Raw genomic sequence first — 13,526 nt, 5'->3', positions numbered from 1 at the left:
TATGGACTTCTAGATTATACTATTTTAGTGGGTACATTATTCTTGGCTGTAAACCTATATCTTTTGCCTTTGGGAATATATATTCTCCATTTCTTTATGGTGGTGGCTATTATATTTTGTGTGATCCTGACTATGATTCTTTGGTATTGAAATTCTTTTTGGATGCTTGTATTTTTACTTTGACCTGATGGTTTTAGATTCTGGCTTTGAGTTTCTCAAAGTTTTCAATATGTAGTTTCTTTTAGGAGGTGAGTAGTAGATTCCTTCTATTTTTACCTTGGATTCTGTTTCTGAGAGATCTGGATAATTTTCTTTTATAATTTCTTAAAATATGATGTGTAGGCTCTTTTTAATGTTGTTTTTGGTCATGACTTCATGATAGTTCAATATTCTTAAATTATCTCTTCTTGAGCTGTTTTTCAGAGAGGAGGAGAGTGTTAGTAATGTGAATTTATTTTTTATTTATTTACATTTATTATAAATATAATATAATAAATATAATTGATGTTAAATATGAAATTAATGTAATCATTAAAATCTAAAGCCTTTTTAAAATTATTTTGTTTGTCTCATAGAGTCATTAACTTCTATTTTTTCATTCTAATTTTGAAGGAGTATGTTGCTTGGATAAGGTTTTGTACTTCTTGTGCCAAATTTAAATTTTTTTCCAGTTCTTTCTTTATAGCTCTCACTTCTTTTCTCATTTTTCCTCTAACTTTTTTCTTTTATAATTTTTTCCTCTAGTACTCTCATTTCATTTATGAAATTATTTTCACTCCTTTTTAAAAAAAAAAACTCTTTCTTCATCTCTTTCAGGAGTTCTAGCTGAGCTTGACTCAAAACTGTATCTTTCTTTGAAGCTTTGCATGTACAGTTTGGGACCCATTCTCTTCTTCTGAATTTGTGTCTTGAGTCTATTCTTCCAGCTTTACTTTCTGATTTCAGTTTTTGTGTTAGAGTTAGGCTCTGCATATTTTGGGGGGAATACCTGTATTGTACTTGGTCCTGGTTATATGTCCTTTGGGGACTTATTGCTGTTTTCTTAGAGGATTGAGTTGTACATTATTCTGGGGATCTCAGGGACAGTTTGGATTAGGCTCTAGTACCTGAAAGTCTTCATTTCCTCTATATCTCACTCCCCCAGACCCTCAAAGAAATATGATTCATGGCAGAATCTGAGCTCTGTCTTCCTGATCTGAGGTCTTCAAATTTGTGACTTAGGGGTTAGACTGAGCAACACAGTTGTGAACTCCAGCTAGATTCAGTCAGCGTCAGCCCAATGGAAGGCTCTGCAAGTTCAGAATGACAGAACCCTAGGCTCTTCTTTCATCTGGACTTATTATTTTCTAAGTAAATATGTATGGCTGCTGAAAGATGAAATGACCTAAGGAAACAAAGGTTTGAGCTTCTGAGCATTTTGATTTAGTAAGCAATACATGCCAAATGCCAAAACATTTAGGTACTTTTGGCATGAGGCCCCAAATATAGGGGGAGACAGATTTTTATGCATTAAAAACAAGGGAGCAGTAAAACCAGTTAACTAAAAGAAAAAAGTATCAACCAGAATACAAAATTAGTTAATCTGATTTCTAATTGGAGAAAAGATAAGGGACTTTCCAAGTTGGAAAAGAATGAACAGGTGCAATTCCCTGAATTCAAAAGAAAGAGTTTCTGTATTCAGTGAGGTCAGTTTTCAGATAAAACATATTAAGATGTGTAATTGTGAGAAAACTGAGTTTTCAAATCTTACTGGAATTTCTGTTCAGGATACTCTAATTCCTTAAAGAGTCCCTAAGTAGCAGGTTGAGATGGTTCAGCTTCCTGACCATAAAGAACTAGGTTCAAACAATGCAAATAAAGTTTTCTCACAATTTCTGTGACAGAAGTTAAATTAGACCTTTAATTGAATAGAAAGGGAATTAATCACAAGGTGGAGTCAGTTGATTCACTCATTTTCCTCAATTCCCTCAAATGTAGTCACAGCGATCCTTATGGATCATTAGTAGCCAATAGCTATTTGAATTTGATACCTCTGCTTTAGAGATTCCATATACTTCTCTGGTTTTAGTTATCATTTGCATATGGAGCACTGCCAAAACTCCACCTTTAGTTGTGAACTCCAGTTCTAATTTTTCTGCTGCCTACCAGATATTCCTACCTAGATTTCCTGATTACATCTCACACTCAATATATCTAGAGGATCTTCCTTTTTAAAAATTCAAGATCTGCTCATCTTTCCTAGTGATGGTGATCAACAAGTGTTTTTCAAGCGCCTTCTCTATACCAAGCACTATACTGAATGTAGAGGGTAGAAGTACAACAAATAAAGCAATCTCAGTATAGAGAGTAGACTTTTGTTTTTACTAAAAGAACTTTGAGAGGATGAAACTCCCTCCAATATAGGTAGGTCAGCAACTTCTTAGCAATTTATATATGTAGAGACCTCTAATGTACCGAGAGGTAAGTGGCTTTCTTTATGTCACATAGCCAATCTATTATAGCACAAGTGGGACTTATTATTAGCTGTAAGGCTAGTCTTCTCTCTACTATGCCAGACTGCCTCTTATATCCCTCTTACCTCCCCTGTTCTTTTGATGACATTATCATTTGTCCAGTCATACAAAGCTTGAAACTTCAAAAGTTTATCCTTCCTTTTTCCTTCTGTCAGCTCTACATATTTGTCATTTGCTGATTTCTGTGAATTCTGTTTCTACATCTTTCATTTCCATCCCTCCTTTTCTACTTCATCAATCTAGTTTAGGTCCTTATTATCATTTTTTAAAACGTTTTATTTTTGCCTTTGCTTTTATCCATTCGTTCACTAAGCATTTATTAAGGCTTTACCATGTGCCAGATTCTGAGCAGTGAGGATAAGAAGAAAAATTAGATAGATAGATAGATAGATAGATAGATAGATAGATGGATGGATGGATGGATAGATAGACAAAATAAATAAGTATATGCAGGATAGATTTAATTTGAAAATATGTGTTTTTGTGTCATTTTTCCTAAGAGTAATTTATAATATAATCTTTGTGCTTGGATTTAATTTCAATATTTGTTCTTAGATTTTCCCCCTGCTCTCATCCCAGATGAAAGTTTTATGCACCACCATTCTTTGTTTCCCAAGAGTGTAATGTGACTAGAACAGGAAGCTGATTGCCCTTGACCACTTGATTTCACTGATGGGTGAGGCTTATTTATATAGCTGATCTATGAATCTCCTGAGGGCTGGACTTTGGTGGATAAAAGGCATTTCATAAATGCAAGGCTCATTGTAACTCAGCTGAAAACAACCGGTGGTGATCAGATGGTACAGGTTGAGCCCTGATCTGTTTCTTTAAAGTGTTTGCATTGTCAAGCCTTTATTGTAAGTTGATTGAAAATGACTGTGTCAGAAGTGATTCTCATGTTCCTTCTTTGATAGAAATAACATTTAGTGGCTTTTGTAAAGCTCATAGGTTTCTTTTTAATAAAAAGGCTTGTCTTGATTTGAAAAAGACCATAACTGCATTAATTTGGTTAATTGTTACAAATGTCTCCTAAGTCTTTTATTCCAGGAAATTTCAGAATGGCATCTTTAGTTTGCTCTCTACTGTCTCTTTTTCTTTTCTTTTGGGTCACATATTATATGCCACTTCTGAGGAAATTATTTCCATAATGGGAGTTAAAAGTACATCGCTGAAGATAGAATTTGTTCCTGGCTTTTCATTTTTTCCTTTGAATTCATTTTGAGTCCCAGGATTCATTCTCTCTCTCTCTCTCTCTCTCTCTCTCTCTCTCTCTCTCTCTCTCTCTCTCTCTCTCTCTCACACACACACACACACACACACACACACACCATTTATTATCTACAAAATATTGCAACTTTTCACTTAGCTGGAATTGAAGTAACCAAATCAATTCCACTCAAGCACATCAATACTGTTGATACCCTGTATTTTTTTTAAAAGCTATTGTCTTGACATTAAAAAAACAAGACTACAAATGAGATGTCTTCTCTGAAAAATCATCTATATTATTGCCTCTTATGTTTCTTCCAACATAAATATTATCATTATCAGATTTTCTACAAAATTTACTTATTTTATGTCCCACTCAGGTGTCCCAGTTGGGCGTGTGGCCACATGGAATACCCCTGCCACTTCCAGAATCCTGGTGTTGCTTCTCAAGCAATTATTCCTTATCGGGTATTTGCACCAGAATGTCTCCAACACTTCTGTGAAGAGATCCTGCTTCAGCTTATTCCTCGATGCCTCTCAGCAGCACATGCAACCCTGGGAACTCACCCTTTCTCTAGGCTTGATGTGCTAATTGTCCCTGCCAATTTTGCAAGTCTGGGGATGGCCAGGTAATTTACCTTTTTTTTTAAACAAATCTGTTTTTTCTATATGGTTCATGTGATTCTTTCAGTATTTTTATCAGTGCAGGAATCACCGGACCCCCTTTAAAAGATGGAATTAGGTGCTTCTTGTACCTAATTGACATTGGCATCTCTGTCTCTATAGCTTTACAGATACTGTTCATGTAGACTCAGTCACCAATTGTTCTTGTATTTTTAGGCTCTGAAAAGGGCCTAAAATAGGTGATAGTGGAGTCAGTCTGAGCTTCCTTAAACACAAAATAACTCATACAACTTCTAAGATTTTAGAACATATTGTATCTCACAGAAATTTATTCTGTATTATACCAAGTCTTTGATTCAGATAGTTTAGGTGTTTAGAGCATGATAATGGGACTATGGTCATCACTTTAAATTCTGTACATGTTATTTAGCTTTAATATGTTCTATGACTATACTCTTAACCCTGGCCAGCTGTCTCTTAAATTGATGCCATTGTTCACAAAGATAACTATTTGAGAATGTGCTATATTTGAAAGAATATAAGATGGATTGATCTAAATTTATCATCACTCCTGGAAAAACAGCACAGAATGTATGCCTTACTAATGGTGATTCACTAATATCATCTTTGTTTATGAAAGACATCATTATGACACATAAAAACAAGTCATACCAACTAAACTTTGACTAAATTTGTTTATACCTAACTCCATTTAGTAACACCAGTTTCCATTCAGTGGTTGCTGGTTGCGTGACACTCAGCAAATTGGTATTTTAGCAAGGGTTTTTTATTTTATGTGGTTAGGCATCTGTTTGCTGATCATAGACATTAATGGGGCATATGCTTTATTAAGGCTACAAAAAGTAAGCTCATCAAAACATGTAACTATATTTTTGTCCATTACTCAAAAGCAAGGTTCCTTCTTGATGCCAATTAATTTCCATGCCCCTGTGCATCTGTTATTTGCTGTATTTTGACTGAAAAATACTCAGATTCTCAACAAAAACCATGAGTGTTAAAGAACTAATCAAAGATTTATCTTTGAGATTTATTAGATATTTATCCTTTTTTTTTTTTAAATCTGCCTCAAAAGTCTTAATTTCTGAAAAATTTTGGGAAAATTATTTTGTCTTGACTTTTTAATTCTTTCTTTGCTGAAATAATTAATATGTTAAAAAAAACTAGAATAATATACTTTGGTTATGTGCACTTCATAATTGACCTACGTAAATATATTAGGAATTTGGTTTAATCATAATGAGAAAATGTTCATTGATCACTACTCTTCTCATCTCCTTCTGAAGTTTTTGAATTAGAATAAATATTGAAGATGGAAATCTCTTGATTAAATGTCTCCAACTTGTACATTTTGGGAGATAACTTTGCCTGTTTTATATTTTTTGGTACTCATGATAGTTACAGTGGCTCTCAGTACACTTACTAATAGTATTTAAATTCTGACTTTACAAAATTAAAAAAAGATATTAAAAAAGAAAAAGAAAACAGATTGCTTTATTCTATGTAGCTCCTTCTTCTTGCTAAATTTGTCAAAAAACATAATTTGTTGACCTTCAGGCCATGGTACAGAACTTTTTTCTTCATATTAAAGTGTTCAAACATGTAGGCCATGTATCTGCTGCCTTATTTTAAAGGTGTTTTCAGTGATTTAATACTAAACTATATTTTTAAAGTGTGCCTGTGTGTCCTGAGGGCAGATGGCAAGGGTTATAAATGCCAAAAATGTCATGATAATAACTTGGGATAAAAACAGCCTTGTTACAACTAAGAAAGGAAACAATTTTAAGAATTTGTGGTAAATCCCCAAATGTCCTGTCTTGTTTTTCTTTTTAGAGTGTGGAAATTAACTTCATTCTCATCTTGATATTTTTTTGGAATTGTTTCAGTCACTATATTTGAGTCAGGAGTGGTAATTGTGGTATTTTCTATTGGAAGTTATAGAGAACACTTGATTTTTCTTATTTCTGGCTTTTTGAGTTAGTTCCTCTTACTTGTCTTGGCTATTTCAGGACTTGTGTACCTTAGTCCACAGGCAGCCAAAGGGAACTGTGACTGACCTTGCTTTTGAGGGCTAGTTATTTTTTGTTTGTGATGAAAGATGCTACTGTACAGGAAAGTTTGAAGAATAAAGAGTCTTTACCATGTATGGAAGTAAAACAGAGGAAACCCCAGAATGAAGACTATCCTTCCACAAAGACCTTAGGATGTTCCATTGAACTTCGTATTCAACTCTTTATTACAATACTCCTGAGGAATCAAAGAATATTTTTTGATACATGTAACAACTTGTCCCAGAGTATCTGTTACATATAAACATATATGTAATGTTATAAACTCTTTTGCTTCTGTATTTCTTTTGTTGCTAGGCTTTATTTATAGTAAATGTGATTTTCGGACTCCTTTTTGGTAAGCTGAATGAATGTTCCCATGTGAACTAGATAAGGTAAATTATTAATAGTCTTTCAAGGATTTTGCTTTTTTTGGATGTTATCTTCAATGATTTCACTGTATTTAAATCTAAATACCATTTGTTTGTGTAAGCATGAAACTTTTAATTAATCTATTCTTGACTTGATATTTATTTTTTTAAAATAGAAAAAGTTTTCATCTGAAGTATAAGTAAAAACAGTGTCAACATGATTAATAAGATAGTAAACATTATCATGAACAATAGCAAAGTTTCTGAGCTTTTAAAACATTGACAGTGAATTGAACAAATTATGCATTATACCTAAAATGTTGCTTTTGTGGTTTCTTAGTAAAATGATCACTGGCCTATTGACTCATCCTCCTTTTTCTGAATCACTCTCTTAAGAGAAGAGGAATATTTTACTTTGCTTCAATTTTAAACAAAATTTAGTCTTCCAGAGCCTAAAATTCCACTTTGATTCAAATATGTTTGTTTACTAGGTAACAAGCTTTTAAAAATCTTAAATCATGCATATTTAGACTTGATAGAATTAAAGTTTGTTAGATCCATTTATACATAGAACTAAATATATAAATTGGTCTCTGGAGTTTTGAACAACTGCATTCAGTATGGCACCATCATTATTATTATAAAATGCTTATTTTATTTCAGAGACTAATTATTTTTCTCAATTCTATTTTATCCTTGCATTGTATAGATGAAGCAATATGATGGAATAGAAAAATTGAGATTTTAGTACCAACTTCCTTACTTATTTACCTCATGATGTCAACACCTCTATGGGCTTCACTTTTCTGTCAAATGTAGATAAAAGTTTCAGGGTATTTCACAGGGCTTTTGTAAATATCAACCTGAGAAAAGACATGTAAAGTATTTTGTAACCACAAAGTGCTAAACAACAACAACAATAATATCTATTATTTATATAGTGGGTCAGTGAAGTAGTGAAAGGAAGGGTGAAAGATTGCCCTGCTATAATTCTTACTGGCCAGCTGTCTTGGTGGGGAATCTCAAAAACAAAAAATACATGAAAAGGATTCATCAGTCTTACATTGTATGTAGAAATAGCTATAATATTAAAGGAATAATAGGCTACAACTAGATTTATGATTATTGTTTAACATTTCAGTCTTACCTCTGATTTTATTTGTAAGTAAATGCTTTGCTTTACTATTCCTCTGTCATCAGGCACCTTGAATAGTAGGTTTGTGCAATTGCCTAATTAACTATGGATTCATCCAGACAAGTTCTTTTTGCTCTTTCATTCCCGGCCTAAGTATCTCTCCAAGAGAGATCTGATACAAGTGTGGTCTTGTGGGAAGAACACTGAATCAGGAGCCATGGCCTCCACCGTTCTGCCTCCCAGCTGACACACGTCTTGGCGACTTCAGACTGTGGAACTGTGACCTTTGTTGGTAGTAGAGAGGACTTTGACCCGGTAGTGATGGTGATGATTGGATGGCTTACAAATTGGATCTTCCCCATGACCTAACAGCCCTCCTTTTCATCTTTCAGGACGCCCGTTGAAGTTTTCCTAGCATTCTTAACTTGTTAGCTTCTTTATTGAACTTGCTAATGAGGGTAAAGGGTTTCTGTGAATTACAGGGACAAGAAAGCATCTGCAAATCCTTCAAAACCTAAAAAACAAGTTTTAAAGCATTACTTAAGTTAAATCCTTGTTTTTGTGATCCACTATGTACAGAGACAGCCATGTCAATCTATAGTTTTCTTTCCTGTCCTTATATAGCTTCACTAGACCAATAAATGGAATTGATAGACTGGCACGTTCTCCTTAGGTGGCTCCATGTAAGAGGCAGCTCCATCCCAAGAGCACTATAGGTTCTAGAGAACCTCTCACAGTGAGACTTTGCAGGACTCTTCACATAACAAATATTTGCTAAGAGCCATTAATCAGAGAATCCAGCCTACAAATAATGGCTAGCTTCAAAAACCACCTGATAGCCAAGCACATTCATTCCTAAGAAGAATGAGGACTTGTTATAGCCTTCATCATTCATCTCCTGCCTGAATGAGTTTCTCCCATATCCTAAGGAAATAGTTAGAGGCCCTTTGTTTTCCTGTCTCATACTTCACTGGATTTTGAGCCACCCTTACCTGTACCTCTTCATGGATCCTGGCATTTCTTTGTAAAATCTGTCAAGGATGATCTGACTCTTAAGATTATTTTCACTAACAGCCCTCTCTCTATAATGTGAAGGATACAGGATTTGGGAGACAAACAGAGGATCTAAGAATTGCTTGGGATATGCTGAAAAACTGCCCTGAATAGTCTATGCCAACCCTCCCCCAATCCAGGATTTTTGAAGGTCTCTGGGACTCACATTGTCTTCAGCCGTCCCCTATGTGAAGATGAGAAAACTTTTTGCTTTGTGTCCCTTCCAATGGCTGTGAACTCATCCTGAGACCTGCATGTTGTGTAACAAAAGATGAAAAGCTAATGTACCTGTGTGTGTATTTGCTCTCTTTCATTTTCAGGTCTTTTTTCATTTAATAATTCATTCAGAAAGCTACAGCTGCATAATGAAATGAGTAAACAGAGAGCTTTAAAAAATCATTATCACTTACTTAAAGGTCCACAATAGAGGAAAACCATGTCAGCCTGTGATAAATTGCTTGTTTTTCTTTGACCTGATTGCATAACCAGCGGCTTCTAAATGTTGTAGAGGACTCCTGGCTAGTTCCTGTCTATTGCCAGTGCAATTTTCTAAAGTACTTCAATTTGAGGATAAACTGTATTCAGGCACATGCCCAAGGATAAATTTAACCAGCTCCTTACTCTTTCTCCTGGGGTTAACCAGGGTGTTTTACTGTTTATTCTTATCTCCCAGCCTATCTGTAACAGAACAAGCAAATCATTGCATGTTGGTACAAAGAGTCTGTTGTTTTTAGCCTTCTAATTGTACTCCGGTCTGCTGGGAAAGGAAGCAGTCATAAATTTCATTTATTATCTTAAGTATCAAGGCTTCACAGCTTTTAGATTTTGTGTGTGTGTGTTCATTCTTTTTAAGATCACTCTTATTAGGATTTGTAGATCCCAAAGCCTCTCTCTTCCTCTCTTTTCACTCCCTTTTTGTTTTTTTTTAATCAGAAAAAGATGTTGTCCCACAGTCAGTGCAAGATAAAATGATATTGATTCTTTCCTGGAGAAACATAAGTAGTCAAATTAATTGAATTAATTTTTGTGCCTTTCTTTTGTAGTTTCTACCAGCTCCACTATATATTTCCCCTGCTTGTTTGTCAAGTTGATTTGGCAGATTTGTGCATATTTTTTTTTTTATAAAAATTTATAAAAATTCTTATATCTGAACTGTGGTGTGAGTTTTTAGGTGTTGTTGATTTTTTTCAGTGGTTATTATTTAAATTGAGAATGGGAGGAGATATTTTTTTGGTTGTTTGTTTTGTTTTATTCCTTTACTAACATATTCTTTTTCCTTTGAGCTCTGATTTCTCTTTGTAGGTACTCCAATTAATGTCTGTAAAAAGAAAATAATAATAATCAAATAGGATTATAGTTCAATTGAATTGTGCTACAAAACTATCTCTTTATTTCCGTCATATGCTTAACTTCTCAATTTTTTCCTGTTTCTTTCTTTGAATTTAAGTACTCAGTCTATTTCCTCTGAATAATACATAGAAAACTTTTCCCTTTTGAGATAACTTCTAGTTGTTTTTTTCTTTCCAATGATGCCATCTTTTCCTTGAAATAATATCTATTATTCATGAATTAAACTCTCAGGTGCTCCCTATCCTTTCTATTGCTGAAGTGGGTATTGGAGTCCTTAAAGCTTGGTCATTCATCAGAAACACCAAGGTCATCCACTGCATCCTAGACCATTAACAATCCTTTTTCTTGCCACTAGACTTCAGACTCTAAAAGAGAGAATGAGGCTAATGACTTGTACAACTCTGCCTCACTTAAATCCAATTCATGTGCAAGTCAAGAATCACTCTGTGATATAATTGGTCCTCTTCAGAAATGAACAACAGTATCATATGGGGATTGAGATGCATCTAGGAACTGAATTCTGGAAGTCTTTAAATGCAAGGTAAAGGAATTTGTATTTCATCCTATAGGCAATGAACAGCCACTGCAGGCATTTGAGCAGGGGAATGACTTGACCTGACTTGAGACCAGAAGAAGCTTCATGAAGGAAATAGTACCTGAGCTGGGCATTGAAGGAGAGAAAGGATTTTAATCTCTCCCTTCCTCATGTACCTTTCCCTAAGCTTTCCAGCTGTTAGTGTTCTCTTTCCTTTAATATTTCTTAAGGTCCTTTGGTCTTTTGCTCACATAACTCCCTTCCTTGTGTCATTTAGGAGTTTATGATCTGAGAGTTTGTTAGTCCAGTCCTGTGTGTCATCTTCTCTAAAGACTTGACCTATTCATCTGTCTTCCATTCAGACATTAAAAATTCCTACTTCTCCCTTGTCCTTTGTTTTAGAGAAGAGGAAACTAAGATCTTGAGAAATTAAGTGATTTGTCTGAAGTCAACTAAAGACACGAGGATGGGCAAGTCACCCCTAATTCTGTGGGCCCTTCCCTTAGCTGGTTTTCAAGAGCAATCTCAGCTCTAAAATTGTATGATTCTTGGTTTTCAGTTTGTCTTTAGTTTTTATTTTAAATATTAGGAACTCAGTCTTTATCCATTACAAATAATATATGTCTATTTTTGTTTTTGAAATAAAAACTAATCTGATATTAAGTGCCTTGATTTATATTTTCTTTATCCTCATTCTCTTTAATCTTTCTGCAGTTTGCAAAACTGTTGATCACTGTCTTCTCCTTGATATTCCCTTTGCTCCAAATTTTCTGGATTCCATTTTCTTCTTGTTGTTCCCCTACCTATTTGACTGCTCCTTTTTTTCTCCTTTGCTGGAACTTCTTCTAGAACACACTCCCCAAACAAGAGTTCTGCTATGGACCCTCCTTTCTTTTCCCTCTATACTACTTAACTATTTAGTAGCTCCATGGATTTAATTTCCATCTTTATGCTAATGACACTTATATCTACCTATTCTGCCCAAAACTCTGCTGATCTCCAAACTTGTATCTCCAATTGCCTTTCATACATCTCCAACTAAAATGCCTAGTAGATATTTTAAACTCAATATGTCCAGAATGGAACTCATTATCTTTTCCCCTCTCTCACCACCCATCCTATTACTATAGAGGGCAATACTATCTTCCTAGTCTCTTGGGCTCACAACCTAGAAATCATCCTGGATTCCTTACTCTCTATATCCTCCCCCCACTCCTGACTTCCCTATGTAAGCTGTCACCAAGGCCTGTTGATTTCATCTTTGCGACATCTCTCCAATATGTACTCTTCTCTTCTGACAGTGCCATCAGTCTAGTGCAGGCTCTCATCACTTCACATCTTATTTATTGCAGTAGTCTGTTAGCAAGTCTACCTGCCTCAAGTTTCGTCTCATTCACTCACATCCATCCTTCATTCAGCTATTAAAAGTTTTCTTAAACCACACAGGTCCAACCATATCATTCCCTCACTCCCTTCCCAGTAAACATCAATGGCTCCTCCTTGCTTCCAGGTTCAAATACAAAATGCTCCGTTTGGCAACGAAAGGCATCCATGACCTAGCTTCTTCCTTCTTTCTCAGGTTTCTTATATCTTACTTCTGTACTTACTGTCAAGTACTCATCTGCCTAGTGATGCTGGCCTTTTGACTCTTCTACAAACAAGACACTCTCTTTGACTTACTTAATTCTTATCTTGATTTGTATATATTTGTTTTCGTGTTGTCTCCCCTTTTAGATTATAAATTTCTTGAGGACAAGGATTGTCTTTTGCCTCTTTTTTGTGTGCCCAGCACTTAACACAGTGCTTAGCATTTAAAAAGTATTGATTGATTAGTTGATCTGAACTTAGTCTATTTTCTATATACTCATAAATTAAATACCTCACCCTCTCCCCAGCAAAAATTTCAGAAAGATCCTTTTAGTTACTGTTTATTTTATTATTTTAAAGAACTTATCTCCCCTTTTTCACTCTTCTAGAGTGGAAGTATTAGCTACTTATAAACCAAATCCCATTCTTTTTTTTTTTTAATTAAAGCTTTTTATTTTCAAAAACATATGCATGGATAATTCTTCAACATTAACCCTTGCAAAACCTCATATTCCAGTTTTTGAGTCCCTTCCCTCACTCCCTCCCCTAGATGGCAAGTAGTCCAGTATATGTTAAACATGGTAGAAATATATGTTAAATCCAATATACACATACATATTTATACAGTTATTTTGCTGCACAAGAAAAATCAAATCAAACTCAAAAGAAAAATGAGAAAGAAAATAAAATACAAGAAAACAGCAACTATGTTGTGATCCACACTCAGTTCCTACATCCTCTCTCTGGGTGTAGATGACTCTCTTCATCACAACATTATTGGAAATGGTCTGAATCATCTCATTGTTAAAGAGAGCTTCATACATCAGATTTGATCATCATATAATCTTCTTGTTGCCATGTACAATGATCTCCTGGTTCTGCTCACTTCACTCAACATCAGTTCATATAAGTCTCTCTGGGCCTTTCTGAAATCATCCTGCTGCTCATTTCTTATACAACAATAATATTCCATGATATTCATAGACCATGACTTTATTCAGCCATTCTCCAACTCATGGGCATCCAGTTTCCAGTTTCTTGCCACTACAAAAAGGGCTGCCACAAACATTTTTGCACATGTGG

At 34.8% G+C, this 13,526-nt stretch overlaps 1 protein-coding gene across 1 annotated transcript in view; it reads left to right on the top strand.

Moving 5' to 3' along the window:
* The window catches only part of AOPEP (aminopeptidase O (putative)), a 448,257-nt gene that overhangs the window by 63,701 nt on the left and 371,030 nt on the right, over window positions 1-13,526 (top strand). The window contains exon 4 of the mRNA XM_051996910.1: window positions 4,103-4,351. Within this exon, the coding sequence (XP_051852870.1) occupies window positions 4,103-4,351 (249 nt within the window). The remainder of the gene's footprint in view (window positions 1-4,102; window positions 4,352-13,526) is intronic.

Source organism: Antechinus flavipes, chromosome 1 (assembly GCF_016432865.1).
Source record: "Antechinus flavipes isolate AdamAnt ecotype Samford, QLD, Australia chromosome 1, AdamAnt_v2, whole genome shotgun sequence".
NCBI lineage: Eukaryota > Metazoa > Chordata > Mammalia > Dasyuromorphia > Dasyuridae > Antechinus > Antechinus flavipes.
Note: the sequence above shows the minus strand (reverse complement) of the source record. Positions and strands in the feature narration are given on the sequence as shown.